Source organism: Gigantopelta aegis, chromosome 6 (genome assembly GCF_016097555.1).
Source record: "Gigantopelta aegis isolate Gae_Host chromosome 6, Gae_host_genome, whole genome shotgun sequence".
In the NCBI taxonomy this organism is placed as follows: Eukaryota; Metazoa; Mollusca; class Gastropoda; order Neomphalida; family Peltospiridae; genus Gigantopelta; species Gigantopelta aegis.
In genome coordinates this window covers 35,937,761-35,956,995 of record NC_054704.1, presented here as the reverse complement: position 1 = coordinate 35,956,995, position 19,235 = coordinate 35,937,761, and the positions used below count along the sequence as shown (strand labels likewise).

The 19,235-nt window shown below is 35.9% G+C and overlaps 1 protein-coding gene across 2 annotated transcripts in view; it reads left to right on the top strand.

Annotated features, from left to right (window-relative positions):
• Positions 1 to 3,847: 3,847 nt before the first annotated feature.
• LOC121373863 (grainyhead-like protein 1 homolog) overlaps positions 3,848 to 19,235 on the top strand; it is a 77,642-nt gene continuing 62,254 nt past the window's right edge. Inside the window, exon 1 of one of the 2 annotated variants that reach the window (XM_041500639.1) lies at positions 3,848 to 5,107. In XM_041500639.1, the coding sequence (XP_041356573.1) occupies positions 5,079 to 5,107 (29 nt within the window). In that variant the 5' untranslated portion in view covers positions 3,848 to 5,078. Of the gene's footprint in view, positions 5,108 to 5,162; positions 6,602 to 19,235 lie in introns of those variants that run through there. The other variant, XM_041500637.1, reaches the window with a different exon arrangement.

Below are 19,235 nucleotides of genomic sequence, written 5' to 3'. Positions count from 1 at the left end.
CCAGCAACATCAGTGATGCACCTTTTTTTTTATTGTTTTGTTTAACGACACCACTAGAGCACATTGATTGATTAATCATCGGCTATAGGATGTCAAACATTTGGTCATTTTGACATATAGTCTTAGAGAGGAAACCCGCTGCAGTTTTTCCATTAATAGCAAGTAATTTTTTATATGCACCATTCCACAGACAGGATAGCACATACCACGATCTTTGATATACCAGTCGTGGTGCACTGCCTGGAACGAGAAATAGCCCAAATGGGCCCACCAACGGGGATCGATCCTAAACCGACCGCGCATCAAATGAGCACTTTACCACTGGGCTACGTCCCGCCACCATGATGCACTTCTTAAAGTCCCGAATAGTCTCACAACCGCATTATGATACAATATATATACTACTTCTTATAGTCCCGAATAGTCTCACAGCCGCATTATGATACAATATATATACTACTTCTTATAGTTCCGAATAGTCTCACAACCGCATTATGATACGATATATATACTACTTCTTAAAGTCCCGAATAGTCTCACAACCGCATTATGATACGATATATATACTACTTCTTATAGTTCCGAATAGTCTCACAGCCGCATTATGATACAATATATATACTACTTCTTATAGTCCCGAATAGTCTCACAACCGCATTATAATACAATATATATACTACTTCTTAAAGTCCCGAATAGTCTCACAACCGCATTATAATACAATATATATACTACTTCTTATAGTTCCGAATAGTCTCACAACCGCATTATAATACAATATATATACTACTTCTTAAAGTCCCGAATAGTCTCACAACCGCATTATAATACAATATATATACTACTTCTTAAAGTCCCGAATAGTCTCACAACCGCATTATAATACAATATATATACTACTTCTTAAAGTCCCGAATAGTCTCACAACCGCATTATGATACAATATATATACTACTTCTTATAGTCCCGAATAGTCTCGCATTATGATACAATATATATACTACTTCTTATAGTCCCGAATAGTCTCACAACCGCATTATGATACAATATATATACTACTTCTTATAGTCCCGAATAGTCTCACAACCGCATTATGATACAATATATATACTACTTCTTATAGTCCCGAATAGTCTCACAACCGCATTATGATACAATATATATACTACTTCTTATAGTCCCGAATAGTCCCACAACCGCATTATAATACAATATATATACTACTTCTAATAGTCCCGAATAGTCCCACAACCGCATTATAATACAATATATATACTACTTCTTATAGTCCCGAATAGTCCCACAACCGCATTATAATACAATATATATACTACTTCTAATAGTTCCGAATAGTCTCACAACCGCATTATGATACAATATATATACTACTTCTTAAAGTCCCGAATAGTCTCACAGCCGCATTATGATACAATATATATACTACTTCTTATAGTTCCGAATAGTCTCACAACCGCATTATAATACGATATATATACTACTTCTTAAAGTCCCGAATAGTCTCACAACCGCATTATGATACGATATATATACTACTTCTTATAGTTCCGAATAGTCTCACAACCGCATTATAATACAATATATATACTACTTCTTAAAGTCCCGAATAGTCTCACAGCCGCATTATGATACAATATATATACTACTTCTTATAGTCCCGAATAGTCTCACAACCGCATTATAATACAATATATATACTACTTCTTATAGTCCCGAATAGTCTCACAACCGCATTATAATACAATATATATACTACTTCTTAAAGTCCCGAATAGTCTCACAACCGCATTATAATACAATATATATACTACTTCTTATAGTTCCGAATAGTCTCACAACCGCATTATAATACAATATATATACTACTTCTTAAAGTCCCGAATAGTCTCACAACCGCATTATAATACAATATATATACTACTTCTTAAAGTCCCGAATAGTCTCACAACCGCATTATAATACAATATATATACTACTTCTTAAAGTCCCGAAGTCTCACAACCGTCTCACAACCGCATTATGATACAATATATATACTACTTCTTATAGTCCCGAATAGTCTCGCATTATGATACAATATATATACTACTTCTTATAGTCCCGAATAGTCTCACAACCGCATTATGATACAATATATATACTACTTCTTATAGTCCCGAATAGTCTCACAACCGCATTATGATACAATATATATACTACTTCTTATAGTCCCGAATAGTCTCACAACCGCATTATGATACAATATATATACTACTTCTTATAGTTCCGAATAGTCCCACAACCGCATTATAATACAATATATATACTACTTCTAATAGTCCCGAATAGTCCCACAACCGCATTATAATACAATATATATACTACTTCTTATAGTCCCGAATAGTCCCACAACCGCATTATAATACAATATATATACTACTTCTAATAGTTCCGAATAGTCTCACAACCGCATTATAATACAATATATATACTACTTCTAATAGTCCCGAATAGTCTCACAACCGCATTATGATACAATATATATACTACTTCTTATAGTCCCGAATAGTCTCACAACCGCATTATGATACAATATATATACTACTTCTAATAGTCCCGAATAGTCTCACAACCGCATTATAATACAATATATATATATACTACTTCTAATAGTCCCGAATAGTCTCATAACCGCATTATAATACAATATATATACTACTTCTTATAGTCCCGAATAGTCTCACAACCGCATTATGATACAATATATATACTACTTCTTATAGTCCCGAATAGTCCCACAACCGCATTATAATACAATATATATACTACTTCTAATAGTCCCGAATAGTCTCACAACCGCATTATAATACAATATATATATATACTACTTCTAATAGTCCCGAATAGTCTCACAACCGCATTATAATACAATATATATACTACTTCTTATAGTTCCGAATAGTCTCACAACCGCATTATAATACAATATATATACTACTTCTTAGAGTCCCGAGTAGTCTCACAACCGCATCATAATACAATATATATACTACTTCTTATAGTCCCGAATAGTCTCACAACCGCATTATAATACAATATATATATTACTTCTTATAGTCCCGAACAGTCTCACAACCGCATTATAATACAATATATATACTACTTCTTATAGTCCCGAACAGTCTCACAACCGCATTATGATACAATATATATACTACTTCGTATAGTTCCAAATAGTCTCACAACCGCATTATAATACAATATATATACTACTGTAGATTTAATTTGGGTAGGAGTTTGTTTTTGGTATTTTGGGATGCGGGTTTTAGGCGGAATGTGGGGGGGGGGGGGGGGCGATGTTTTGGAGATATTGATTCATCATTAATTTTATTATTTTTGCACATGTGCAGATGACAATAACATGCTCAGTGACGGATTTCCTTTTAAAATCTCATTATAATAATTAATGCTACCCTATTCTACCCGTGTCCATTTGCTGTATAAAGTGGAAGTGTGTACAAGTGTCCAATGTCACAGTCTTATATGAAATTTATTTGAACTCTGTCTTGTACATAGAAGACGGTTTTGTCGTTTATTACTTTGAGACACGTCTTGGTATGTTTTGTATGTCATGTCAGTGTTGATGAAATATCAACTGGACTCTTGTCTAGCACAGCAATACGATTTTGATAGTGATAATGGCATATTGTTTTGATATCTTGTCTTCTTTAAAACGGTTCAGAAACACTGTATTCTTCATATGCACTGTAAATCTAGATATATGGAACTGACTGGGGGGCGAACAGACCTGGGGGCGAACTGACTGGGGACGAACTGCCTTGGGGGAGAAACGCCTGGTACCCGTTATATGAAACACAAATGAAAAATATTAAAAATATACGTTTTAATTTCAGCTATAATTCGGCATATAGAACGATGTACTAGCTATAGATTTAAACTTAGTGATTTTAACACGTTTTTAAATGAAATAATTATGATCTGACCCAAATAGGTTTTACATTTATAATAAAAGAAAAAAGTTAATGACATGATTTACGCTATGATTAATTGGTTAATGTAAACAAATCTAGAATGTTAAGACTTTTAAATTATTAAATGTAAATAGCATTTAAATCGAAAAACAAATTGTTTCTACTTGTGGCAAAACATTCAACACTTCATTTAAATTTTACTTCATACTTATATCCATCTGAGGTTCAAGTTGACCTGGGCTCATACCTGAGCAACAGTGAAGGACAGTCATTAGTAAATGTAGAGAAATCGTGCAGTGGCCTTATCCACTGAGATCTGACCTCACCCCGGGTTCGAACCGACAATGGTACAGGAACCTAGCACCACTTATAACCAATACGGTACCAAGGCCATACATGCGACCGAATATAACAACAATCACAGTTTACACGTACACACCCACTAGAAGCCATGCACACTCGTTACATAAATAGTTCCGGTCTGGCGATGAATATTTATATATTTAATGCACCAGTTTCACCAATAACATAAAAAAAGTTACTTTACACTACAATATCATACATAATAATCACCATCTGCCCCACACATACTTTCGCTCATCTCTTAAAAATATCCCTCCACAAACTCATCTGATAAACAACTTTGCCTCGCCGAGCATTCGTTCTCGGGACGGTTTCCTCCTGGTTTAATGGAACGTAGAAAGGCAGCACAATAGAATAGCTATTGACAAAATCTGTCGAGCCAGTTATGTTGACAACTACCTGAGGCTTTCACGGGTCAGCCTTTATGTTTCATGTCACACTGTTACACGCCTGTCAGAAAGCAGCGACGACCGACCGAAAAAATACATACATGAAACAATTTTCTCCTGCGTACTGCCACCGGTGTCATCAGAAATTTGTAGGTGATCTCGTTATCCCATCCGTACGTATGTCCGAACTGACGACGTTGGCGATCGGAGCACCTGTCTAGCTGATCCACCTGTGTTGGAGTAATTCACCGAGGTAAAACTGGTTTTGCGAGATTGAACCGAAGGGCAACGAGAGACGTTTTCAGACTGGTTAATCAAGTTCTACGAGAACTTTAGAATGAGCCGAGTCAAGTCAGAAAATTCCGGGTAAGCGGTTTTTCATTCATTCTAAAATTATTTATAACCATGTATTCCAGTTTGGCCGTGACGTGTGTGTGAGGCTGAGATAAAATATTTTATTTCCAATATAAATATATGTATATTGTATGCGTGTATAAGTTACTTTCGACCGTGTTGTCAGTTTTACCTGTGAATAAGAATAATACCTGTTATTATCTGGGATAAGTTGTATTATCGAAAATATGTGTGAGAGAGAGAGAAACCAAAACAAACAACAAAAGCGATATGGGATATTTTGGTTTGCAAACGTTGGAAGGCGACATTTCGTTGATACCTCAGTACCTGGATACATAGTAGGTGCATCTTCTACCGTCACAGGTGAGTGTGTGGAGACGTTACTTTATTAAAGCTCAGGACGTCGATAATATCACGGTTTGAAGCTTTCGCTAAAAATCCACGTTTCTTCAGTGTATAGAAATGTATTCTATAGAACTGTTCAGGCGTGGTAAGAAATATTATGAACAACAGCGTACATTAGGTATTCATCTTGCGAAATACGCAGCACGTCATGCGTGGTATCCTTAATGCATGGTTTTTATGTATTATTAAATGGTGCGTAACAATGTCACCTACGAGCACAGTACCTACATTACATGTCACATTGTAAACACGGGTATACTAATTGGCTTGCAAGCTAAGATGGTTGTACTCTCGGTTATATTATCGTGTCCTTCTCTTTTAACCATTTACAAAAATAGCAGCAGGTATTAGGGTTTTCCGCTTGGGTGCTGCCTGTCAACATTCCCCTATCACTGATTGTAGTACCGATGTGTCCTAGCGTTAATTGGGTCGCTTCACTGATTGAGGGTAGGTTCCCGGATAACACAATTAGCCAACAATAGTGAAATTCATTAAGGGGTGCACAATTCACACACGTGGTTTCGACTCAGTGCACACCGGGAGCTGACCAAACCATCTCTATGGAAACCGCTGCAAGCCCTTTCATTGCAACAGGTATGGACACAGTGAATGGACACAGCACAGACGAATCTTGTTTCTTGTTTTTCCAACACCAGCCTGTAAGGACCTTGACTGTCTGAGATCCGTCCACAGACAATATTCCTTTACTTTGGACCTTGCCACTACATAGACATTATTTTGTTTTAATCGAGTTGTTTTGCCTTTCTCGATCTAGACTCTAGCGTCCAATTCTTCATATTTGACCATCGTCGAGTGGGCGTCTTTTGTAATCTTGAGCATTAAGCAAATCGTGGCTTCATACACGGAAGCCGCTGGAAACAGTCATACGTTTTGTTTTGTCAGGCCTAGTGGCAGGAATAACAACATTTCGGGTGGATCTAGCTGTTACGTCATCGATGTTTACGAACAATCAACACATTGATGAGTGATTCCGAGGAAGGCTGTTGCGGTGTTCATGATGAAAGATTTAGATTCCACTGATGTTGAGAATATTCTGGAATTGGCTTTACTGGAATGCGATGTTAATGTTTGGAATATAATGTGAGTGCTTCATTATCATCTCTTTTTTACCAACTATTATTTTCCTTGGCTTTTTTTTTTTTTTTTTTTTTTTTTTTTGGGGGGGGGGGGAGGTATTGCTCGTAAAACTGTATAGCTAATACGAAACTAGCCAAGAGTTTTGATACGTTTTGTTAAACCGTGCTACTTGTTTATGTCGGTTCAGGTCATTTGTGTAACATTTAGTAGTTAATGAAACTAATTTTACAGACTTTTAGTGTTTAAAAATATGTATGACGTTATAGTAAGTACTAGCATTACAGAGCAACAAAATGTAACAGGTGTTGCTCTATAATTTTTCTAAATATTGAAAATTTAACAATAAAATACTAGGTCTAATTTTTAGAACTACTAGTAAGGCTGTAATATATAATTTTGAAATATGGGTTTGGGCAAATATTCTGCGACAGTGCCTATTTGTTTTCATAATTACTACTTGTGAGAAGACAATCGTACAGTTTGCATTAAAACACTAAGCAGACTTGTTGCTACATTCTACGACTAAAGGGATTAAAACACTAAGCAGACTTGTTGCTACATTCTACGACTAAAGGGATTAAAACACTAAGCAGACTTGTTGCTACATTCTACGACTAAAGGGATTAAAACGGAACTACTATTACTATGAAACTGGATTCATTTCATCGGCGAAAACGGAGCCGTTTGGGCTATAGCTACACCACATGTTACTTGATCCAGTTTGAACATGAATTATTTTCATAAATACGTATTGAGCGACTAATGTACACAATGTTTATTAGCCAAATTCTCTTTTTACCTAATTTCAATTATAATGTGAGTTTGGCTAATATGTGTCAACTGAGAAGATGTTGAACGTATGCGTCTGCTAGTACGTCATTGCTAGAAGACAAAGTGTTTTAATTCTCCATCCCTAGATGTATTATTTTATTAGCTTTTATTTATTACAAAATAATTGTATGCGTTTGTGGTATCATGCATACTTTACCGCTTCCCCATTAGTTATAATAGTATTTGTGACGTAATAGGTTCAGCGGAGTTTAATAACCGTTATTTGAAAACGAAGTGGCGCCGTTATACCATTTAATTGGTATTTCTTCACATTCAAGAAGTCGTTATACTTTAGCCTGAATGTGGTACTAGGGTGCGAATCTAGCACATACCAACATTAAACCGATGATTTAACACCTGCACCGCCGAGGGTTTAATCCAAAGAGATTGGGGTGGGTGATGAAAAGTACATGAAAGCAAAGTTGCCAAGTGCGCGTCAATTTTCATTTGATGAACTAGGTTTAAAAACAATGTTCATCTAGGATACATTTTACAACTGACTATAGGCAACGAAATAAGCTAATACGTGGTGTTGGTGTGTGTGTGTGTGTGTGTGTGTGTGTGTGTGTGTGTGAAAAGAGAGAGAGAGAGAGAGAGAGAAAGAGATGGGTGGGTGGGAAGGAACGTACACGTATTTCTAGAATGTACCACAGCATATACTTTTAACTATACAATCTATAAAGGTTTATATCATCTTACATATAGTTTTAACTATACACTCTATAGAGGTTTATATCATCTTACACATACTTTTAACTATACACTCTATAGAGATTTATATCATCTTACACATACTTTTAACTATACACTCTATAGAGGTTTATATCATCTTACACATACGTTTAACTATACAATCTATAGAGGTTTATATCATCTTACACATACGTTTAACTATACAATCTATAGAGGTTTATATCACCTTACACATACGTTTAACTATACAATCTATAAAGGTTTATATCATCTTACATATTCATGAACAATGACACATCTTCACGAATGTAAACATTTGCATTTCTAGAATAATTTTGATATGCAGCAGAATAACTAGAGTAACACGTGTTCGCAAGGTTTCGTTTTAAATTGTTAACTTAGTTGCATAACTTGTGTAATTGTTAACTTAGTTGCATAACTTGTGTAATTGTTAACTTAGTTGCATAACTTGTGTAATTGTTAACTTAGTTGCATAACTTGTGTAATTGTTAACTTAGTTGCATAACTTGTGTAATTGTTAACTTAGTTGCATAACTTGTGTAATTGTTAACTTAGTTGCATAACTTGTGTAATTGTTAACTTAGTTGCATAACTTGTGTAATTTTATATCCAGTTAGATCACTGATATTATATTTAGTCGTCCCTCACGAATGTTAGTTATATTAAAACATTTTTAGTGATACCATTAAAACATATTGATTGCTTAATTAACTGTCTGCTAATGTATGTCAAAGGTGATAACTCTAACATACAGCTTTAGAAGAAGCAGGCTTCAGTATATAAAAAGGCTGAGAATTTCATTTTCAACACGTACATATTTGTTGAAGAATCTTGTAGATCTATGAATGTATTTGTAATTTCTAATGTTTGTGGTTAATTTGGTAATTTGTGGAACAGAATTCGTAAAATATATTAATGGCCTTTAATTAAAATAATACTAATCAGCAGCAGCAACAAATCCAAACACAGCCTTAGTGTTAATATTTACAAAGCGTGTGGCTAGTTGTCAAGTAAGTCACCGTATGCATAATAAATACGCGTATGTATACCACATACAGAATGAATTTCTGACTTTTATGTTTTAAATGCAAGCCATGTCCGTGGGTATAATTCTTTTCGACACAAATACAGGCTCTGCTGGGCTGCGGCCTTTTATATCCCGGCTGTGACGTTTATTGTTTTAACAGTCTCGCAACTACAGGGTAATACATTTAAATAATAAACGTCTTGCTTTATGCATATTACCCTTCAAGGTAGAAGTTTCAATTTTATGGCACTTAATCCCGGATTTGTTCGCTTTCAGTAAGTGCAAATAGTATGCACACAGGTACATAACACATCTGAGAGTAAAAACCCTGAATTTATTCAAAACAAAAGAGAAAACTGAAACACAATTTGTAAGGTTTTTTTTCATCCCAACGGTAAGACACTACAAGGCCAGCTATACAATAAACATTATGACGAATATGCACAAAAATGTGTTGTCATGTTTATAACGTACGTTTTGTAAAAGACACCACAAGTGCACGTTAATTAATTAATTAATCATCGGCTATTGGATGTTAAACATTTGATAATTTGGACACAGTCATCAGAGGAAACCTGCTACATTTTTCCAAGTGCAGAAAAAGATCTTTTATATGCACTTTACCACAGACAGGATAGCACAGTTGTGGTGCGCTGGTCGGAACGAAAACTAATCCCAATCAGTGCAATGGATCCACAGAGGTGGTTCGATCCTGCGACGCAAGTACCGTGAGCAAGCATTCGGCGAAATGCATGACTCACGATATCTATATCTTTGAACTCTTAAAAACTGAATCGTCTTAAAAATAATAATAATAAATAAATTAAAAAAAAAAATCATTAACGATTTTAATTACTTTTAGAGCTATGCACAGATACACTGTATTTCAAAATTTAATGTTTCATTTAACAGTGAGATAAACCCAGTGAAGCTGTAATAAGAAGGTCGCTATTAATAAACAAAACTGACAGTGTTATAAATAGAGAGAAACACATTTGTAAGACTGTCATACATGATTTAATGTTGATGACTGCTGGAGCTAAGACTGTACTCCCTGGTCGCATAGCAAGATTGGAATGTGTCTTTATTGACTGCTCAACGCACTGTCTAATCAGCTGGTATTGTCTGTCAAAACATCCCATAAATATATGGCATTATCATTGCGAGAAAAGATACACTTTGTTGCCACATAGACTAATCTCAATATATTATTTTGATTATTTGACCATTGGAATTCGTCAATGAAGTTGGATACGTCGGACGCTTTCTTCACTGTTTTCTATGAAGATGTATGGCAAAACATCGCGTCAGAATTTTATTGTTTATCGTATGAAAGCAACCGACGATAACAAAAACAAATGAATTCATTAAAATAAAACTGTAGTTATGTTTGCATTTTGTATTAGGAAAAGACATTATGCAATTGGGAGGAAAGACTGCAGCTATAACAAGGAAAGCTATTTTTTATCCATATTTACAGAAACTGGACCATTTATTATGAATTTTGATATGCCAGTCGCAGAATCCAGGTGCGTGTGCAGGAAATTGTGCAGATGGTGAGGGTCCAGGGAGACTAAACTGTGATGAACTAAGTTCTAGGGAGATGCAAGTTATGCTCCCCTAAAAACAATATTTAAAAAAAAAGCTTTGAGAAGGTGTCTTCCGAAGATTCGATCCCTACATTCTCCCCTACACACGCGCCTGGAATTGGAACAGGAACAGCGCCGACAGGTCGAACGAACATATCAGTACTTTCACCTTCAGCACCTTGGGCAGTCTGTACGATTAGCCCAGCCTCTGTTTGATCGTGTCCAGGTGTAGTGTAAATTGCATTCATCAACTGCACACCACAAGCCATCCCCTAAGCCCGTATTACAATGTATGACATCATTGTTACGTCATAGATCATATTCATTAGTACACGCGATAACAGCTATATCACTATGCGTGTTATACCTTTGACTGAATGTGATAGATATCTAAATAGTAGTAGGAAACCAAGGTGACAACGTATCTGTACTTTTATGATGGATTATTCTTTTGTGACTGTAAACTATGCTTATTCGGCTGCATATTATTGTGTGAGACGATTTGCCCGTGGTGTAATCGTGAACAATAACTGCGGTCTGAATATTAATGATACTATTTGAGGATGGCTAGTTGTTTTCGAGATAAATACGAAATATGTCCTTTAAAATTTAGACGGAGAAGACCGTTTATTATCGTGGTCAGATGTTTTTTTTACCCCTTGTCAATTTAGATTAGGATTTTATTTTAGGTGCAAATTAAACGAGGGTTTAAGCTGTCTGATGTGGTTACACGATGCTATGGCCCCTCCTGCCCGTGCAGGAAAAAAGTTTCTTTTGTTTGACGAGACTACTAGAGCACATTGATTTATTAAATCATCGGTTATTGGATATTGACAAATTGTCTTAGAGAAAATACGCTGCATGCTTTCATTAGCAACAAGGGATCTTTTATGTGCATTTTCACATACAGGACAGCACATACAAAGGTCTTATTTATATATATATATATATATATATATATATATATATATGTATATATATGTATATATATATATATATATATATATATATATATATATATATATATATATATATATATGATAGTCTAGTGGCACTGGATGGGACGGGGGAAAAACCCAAACAGAGAAAGGGCCGAAAGCACCTCAGGCAAAAGAAACTCTCTGATTCACGTGTGGAGATACACATGGGATTATTATTATTATTATTATTATTATTATTATTATTATTATTAAAGTTTCACTCGCTATATGTACAATAAAATACGTGAAGTTACGGGAGACTAAAATTCCATTTGGATAGCAAAACATAGAGGCTTATCATACGTAATAATAAATAAACCTAATGCTTTCCATGAACTGGAAGCACTTTACAGGGATTGTACACGTCACGGGAGTTCTAGACATTAAAAAAAAAAAAGAAGATGCTTAAAAACGTGTTTTGGGGGAAATTTAGAGTTGAATGATGAATTTGAAGAAGGAATAAGGTCGTTAAAAAAGGCTCTTCAAACAGACTGGGGTGATTAAGGGATCACTGTGACACCCCCCCCCCCCCCCCCCCCCGGACCCACCAATGGAGGTGCGTTTCATGCAATTAGTGGACATTTATTCCTCAGCATGTTGTGTTTTTCATTTGAACTTTGTCATAGTACAACAAAATATATTAAAAAGCTTCATGTGATTATAATGGCGTCTGAATGGCCCTTGTACAACGTAGATCTAGTTGCACTGTGTGTGCAGAAGAGAATAACAAAGGATTACCATAACGAAACAAGGCTTGGCCGATATCAATAGTGTCTCCAAGCACAAATCAAATAGCTCATTGATTTTATCAGTTATTCGTAGTAAAAACATCGACTTTACAATCGGTCCCGGCGGCGGGCTGCTTATAACACATTGAACTTAAACGCTGGTATATCTGCCCTGGGTTAAGCCACTGGTCATACTATAGACGGGAGTCGACCCAGGGTGGACATGCTTCAACCTAATGGATGTTGGCATGGAAAACGCGTTTGGACTTTGGACACTGGTAAATGTTAGTGTTATGTTCGCGTTTTAGTGCCAGATTCAAATTAGAGTGGATTTTAATTACACTGAATCTTCTCTCACTAACCACTAATACGTAACAATTAACCATTATATTAACTCCTGCCCCAGACGAATATCCCAGATTGTTAAAGCGCGTGTCCCAAACAGAGAGCTTGGGTCCTAGTTTCAATACCTCACTACATCTGCACTGACCTCTGATTTTTTTTTTTTTCACCCTGACCCAACCAGTTCCCAGGACTGGTATATTAAAAGCCGTGGTATGTGTTGTCTTGTCTTGTCTGTGGAAACGTGCATTTAAAAGATCCCTTGCTGCTAATGGAGAAACAAATACAGCGGGTTTCTCTGAAGAATACTATTCAGTCAATATTACCGAAAGTTTGACATCCAATAACCGATGATTAATAAATCAAAGTGTTCTAGTGGTTTCGTTAAACATATTTTTGGGGGTTAAATTTTATACTGATTAAAGCCGAAAACGTTATTTAAAAATTACAAAAGAGTGTTTTTATTTTTATGTGCATATTACATATATATATTCGTGTGGGTTTTTTTTATATACTTTTGTGTGCTTTTTATATAGTTGTGCGCGTATGCTGTTATAAACACACATATCAGTTATACTATAGTACTGTCGGAAATAGAATAAAACTGATTTTCGTTGATTATTTCTTACATATTAAACTGACAAGTAAATAGTTTGTAAATATATATTTAATGATAGTCTATCTAATTTAGCATTTACTTGTTTGGGTGTTCATTGATGTTCAAGGTGGTGTTTACTCTTGAAATTAAAAGAAAAATGTCAGTAAACAGGTGATTTGTGCACTTTATTGGAACAGATTATAACAAATTTTGGTCAACATGTGTCAATTTCATTGCTGTTACAATATGTGAGGGCCTGTTTCTGATGATGATTTGCCCCTATCCTTCTCCACAACAAAATATTTGTAGTCTTTTACAAGTAACTTTTGAGCAAAACTGTCAAGAGCCAATATGAGTGATCCATTATACCGGTATTAAAGGTGCTATCTTAATGTTGCCCAATGACAGCTATTGCAAATAAAATAAAAAATAAATTTTTTTTATTTTTATTTAACATTTAAAGAAGACACCTTTAACAATATGCCCATAAAAGATTATAGAAAATAATTTTATCTACTGGTAGAAAATACATGTTTATTGGAGAATCTTTATCACAGCACCTTTAAATTGTTGCAAGATTGTGTAAATTTCTAATGTACTTATATTGAATTTATATTCAATAAATATGCTTGTCATAATTAATAATTTATGCTGCAATTCAAAATTTAATTAAATTAAAAGTTTGTTTAAGCGTAAATGAAACTGACACATATCAATAAAAATGTTTTATAGTCTGTTCCAATAAAGGTCACAAATCTCCTGTTTACTGACACCTTTAGTTTAATTTCAAGAGTAAATACCACCTTGTACATCAACGAGAGCCCAAACAAGCAAATGCTAAATTAGGTAAAGTATCATTGAATGGATATTTACAAAATATTTACTTGTCAGTTTAATATGAAAGAAATAATCGATGAAAATCATTTTTATTCTATTTCCGACAGTACTTTAGTTTCTTATGTCACTGAGTACTTAAATGTCATGGAAGGTAGGGCTAGACAAATTTGGTCGTATTTATACGAAAAAATCCTAAACTATTTATATTAATTTTAACCTTCAGGTTTAAAGCTATTTCATAACCCTACTATATAGTAATTACTCCTCATGTAATTGCTTCCGTGCAGGTAAACGTGGTTACGTAATATTTGTGTAAGGATTATATTCCTCACACTGTACTTAAAATGGAAGGTGCGGATGAACATGCTGAGTACAAAGTCAATCCGATATATGTACCTACGCATTCACATGTTTTCTTCCACTTGTAAGAAGCTAGCCGCCGGCAATGCATGCCAATGCAGGCCATTGTGCGAGAACAAACCCGCCTTTTTGAATTACATATAGGCCCGTGCACCCGAATAGAAAGTGACCAACCCACCCGGGGGCGGTTCTCACAATGACAACACAATGTCAGACATGGGTGGTTCGTATTGTAACAACTAAATAAACCGCCCAGTGTTTTGTAACCCAGTGATGCAATACAGTTGTGTGGGAAGGGGTTTGTGTAGACAGCTAATATTTTTTTTCTCGGGTAGGAGTTAATGTATGTTTGCCTGTCTATACAAATAAATAATAGGTTATAATGGTGAATAATATTTTTTAAAGGAAAGTTTCCAGCCATCTCTTTTTAGTATGCTGGTTACATACACGCGTAGGCGGGTTTTGAAAGTTTTTTAAAAGTTGTCCTGGTTAAATTAAAAAGTTTTCCAGCCATGTAAGCGGCTTTCTTTGTATGTTTGCTTGTCTACACAAATAAATACATGTAACAGGTTATAATGGTGCATAATAATTTTAAAAGGAAAGTTTCCAGCCATCTCTTTTTTGTAGGTTTTGCAATTCGGTTTTTAAAAGTTGGTTAAATTAAAAAAAGTAAAATTAAATATATCGCACACGCCTAAAAATAGGGGTTTTTTTTTATGGTAAGACATAAAATGTAATAACTCACAGCATCATCTAAAGTACATATATAACAGAGTCAGAGGGTGGACGACGACTACGCCCTTCTATCAAGTTATGAGTTATCACATTTTTAAAATGACGAAAGCATTGTGACCTAGAATGCACCTAACAAGATCTACGATTCAAAGACGTATCCTACTTCTATATTTTCTCCGATCCAGTGTAGAAACTGTAACTGGCATGAAGTTTTAACCAATTTCCCTGAAGAATATATATGAAGAGTCCAAGGGAAGAACCAACGATGTCTACTTATGACATATTTTTTTCGATTATCTGCCCTAATTCATATTTAGTGTGTGTACTTTTTAACTGCAAACTACTCCAGTAATATAACATGCTCCTTCACACGGTATAAACATATTTAAAATGCATTTAATAGGGAACGCTATGCTAGCTATGTAGAAATCAGTCACGTTACGTTAAAATTCGTCACTCAGATGAACTTTAAACGTGTTAAAGTTATACCACTCACTTTCTGTCGAGTTAATTATTAAATAATAAAACGAAAATTATGTGTAATCATTGTGAACCAGACCTAATATTAGCAAAAACATCAAATACAATAACCTTGATGTCCAAACAGTCAGTATTATAATGGTCGTGCAGGTTAAGGTCACAACGACACAGTAAAACGAGAAACCTATAATTATGGTAAATCATATACTTGCAGCTGCTTAGCTATAAATATACCACGATTGCATTACTACAGAGTTGTAAACTATAACATTAAAATATCTCAAAATACCAAAAGGGTGACATCACAGACCCTTCACGTGTGTTTCAATTTTTTTTAATTTTTTTTTTAGATTATTAGTACCTATTAATTGTTTTTTAAATATTTATAATTATCTCCCTTCTTAAGAGAAATAAAATAATAATCAATATATTTTAAATAAAAATGAATATATTTACATTCAATAATACATAAACATACACCTGCATGCTTTTTTCAAACATTAACTGATTGGAGTAAAGGACCAGTCACAAAACATTAGCCAGAATTGAAACGCAGTTGTCATGAAACCATTTAACGTGCCCATATTTACCGTAAAATTCTGAACCGTCGTAGGATCGACCAACTCTATAGACCCATTCTTTAGCTGTTTTGTTTTTACTGTCCCAACCAAGTCCTCGCGACTGGTATATCAACAGGTCATGGTATGTACTGTCCTGTCTGTGGGAAAGTGCATGTAAAAGATCCTTTACTGCTAATGGAAAAATGTAGCGGGTTTCCTCTAAGACTGTAAAGAGGGCTCCACAAGTTGTCAAAAAATGTGCCCGAATCTTTTGTTCTTTGTATAATAAAATATGTTTTGAATCAAGACTTCGTGTAAAATTACCAAATATTTGATATCTAATAGCCGATGATTAATTACTAGTAATCAATGTCATCTAGTGGTCATCTAGTGGTGTCGTTAAACAAAACTATCCTTAACTTTGTTTACCTTGGCCCACATCCGGACTTCGTGCAAGATTCCGTCTAGAACATAAAGGCTCTATCAGATGATTTGAAAGTACATTTATTTCTGATTTATTTACAAACTGTTTTCGACTGCTATTGGTTTTCTTTTAGAGCTAAGTAAATCCACGAGATTGTGTGATAGATTTACGTGTACGGTATTGTTGTATGTAAACACGCTCCGTGCGTTTGGATGTGTTTTAATTCCACCAACACTAGAGGCATTTTAAGACTTCTGATAGTTGCCTCGACACACATATACCGTGTGCTGTGAACCCGATCAGGTCGGACGTCCTTTGTTTTGAAAACAATCTAATTTTCTGCCATTCATTCGATCGATAAATAAACAAGACGTCAAATATCTTGATGACGGTTGCCAGTGACGACGAGTTTGCATATAGTTCAACCTGTGTGGAATAGCCTCTAAACGGATTAACCGTTCATCATTTAAACGATTTGATCCTCTTTCTTTCTTTTTTTCTTTGTTTCTTGTTGTTTTGTTGTTTTCTTTGTTTTCTTTATTCTTTGTTTTTCTTTGTTTTTCTTTTTCTTTTTCCATTCAGGGCCCGCGGAATGTATTTGAAAGTGGAGGGCTCTTTGGGTCTGGGGAATGAAAAAACATGCACATGTATTTGAAAGTGGAGGGCTCTTTGGGTCTGGGGAATGTATTTGAAAGTGGAGGGCTCTTTGGGTCTGGGGAATGAAAAAGCATGCACATGTATTTGAGAGTTGAGGGTCTGGATCTGTTGGGGAGAACTGGGGGCATTCTACCATGAAATGTTTTTTTTCGAATTTCAGGTGTTAAAATACAGCATTTCCAGCCGTGTGAGTAGAATACAAGGGAAAGTGAAATGGGTCAGTGGATGGGTGGGGTACATGTCTCTCGCCCCCTAATCCCCGGCCCATGTCACTTTACTTTTTTTCATTCTGTCTGTCCTTGTTAAGCATGATGAAACTATTTTTAATGCTATTGTTTCTGACGTCATGATTTACAAAATATGGGGGGGGGGGGGGGGGGGGAGAGGATTGTTGTTGTTGTTTTATTTTTATTTATCGTTTATATATTTGTTTGGTTTGGTTTGGTTTATTTTATTATTATTTTTTAATTTTAGTGGGAGGGGTAAATTTATGGAGAGGCCTTACTATAAGTATTTGCTTGTTGGCCAATCCCAAACGGTCGTTTTTTATTTGCGAAATAAATATTGTTTAAACCGAAAGGAATATGAAAACCTGGTTTCTAAAGCCGATTAGTTATTAGAGGTTAATGTGTCCTATATCACACGATTTACGGCAATAATATGGCGATGTGTCTCGAGAGGTGACTATCTAACATACAGGGGCGGGACGTAGCCTAGTGGTCGATCTGGGATCGATCCCCGTCGGTGGGCCCATTGGGCTATTTTTCGTTCCAGCCAGTGCACCACGACTGGTATATTAAAGGCCGTGGTATGTACTACCCTGTCTGTGGGATGGTGCATATAAAAGATCCCTTGCTGCTAATCGAAAAGAGTAGGCCATGAAGTGGCGACAGCGGGTTTCCTCTCTCAATATCTGTGTGGTCCTTAACCATTTGTCTGACGCTATATAACCGTAAATAAAATGTGTTGAGTGCGTCGTTAAATAAAACATTTCTTTATCTGACATACATGTCCGTTTGAATAGGCTTCGCTGTACTCTAGTATAGGGTAAGCTTTGTTCGTTCTATAGCATGCGTGTGACACGTTAATGGTGGTCTCGGGGGAAAGATGCAATCTCTGATATGGGGGTTATGTCGGGGCTTGACCCAAACGACGCATTATAAACGACTTGTATTTGATACGGAGTTTTGATAATATTGTGTCCTTGTTGAATGAAGGGAAATCATTTCCAAGGTATCATTTTGCGAGTTCACCGGGTATGTACTAAAATACTATTCAGTTCACACCTAGGCTGGTGGGGTCGTAGAGCCCTAACTAGTTCTTTATTTGCTTTAAGTTTTAAAAAAATGTATCAACATAAATACATACATATATAATCACGATATATATAAAAATATAGAAATACAGGTAGAGGTACGGTGGCTCGCGTGATCGATTCACATCGATGGACTCTGAATTCCACCCTACTCCACCTCCGCGCCCATCCACTGACCACGCCGGAGACTGGGTGTTGGGTTCTGTCCCACGCCCATCCACTGACCACGCCGGAGACTGGGTGTTGGGTTCTGTGCCACGCCCATCCACTGGCCACGCCGGAGACTGGGTGTTGGGTTCTGTCCCACTCCCATCCACTGACCACGCCGGAGACTGGGTGTTGGGTTCTGTCCCACGCCCATCCACTGACCACGCCGGAGACTGGGTGTTGGGTTCTGTCCCACGCCCACGCCGGAGACTGGGTGTTGGGTTCTGTGCCACGCCCATCCACTGGCCACGCC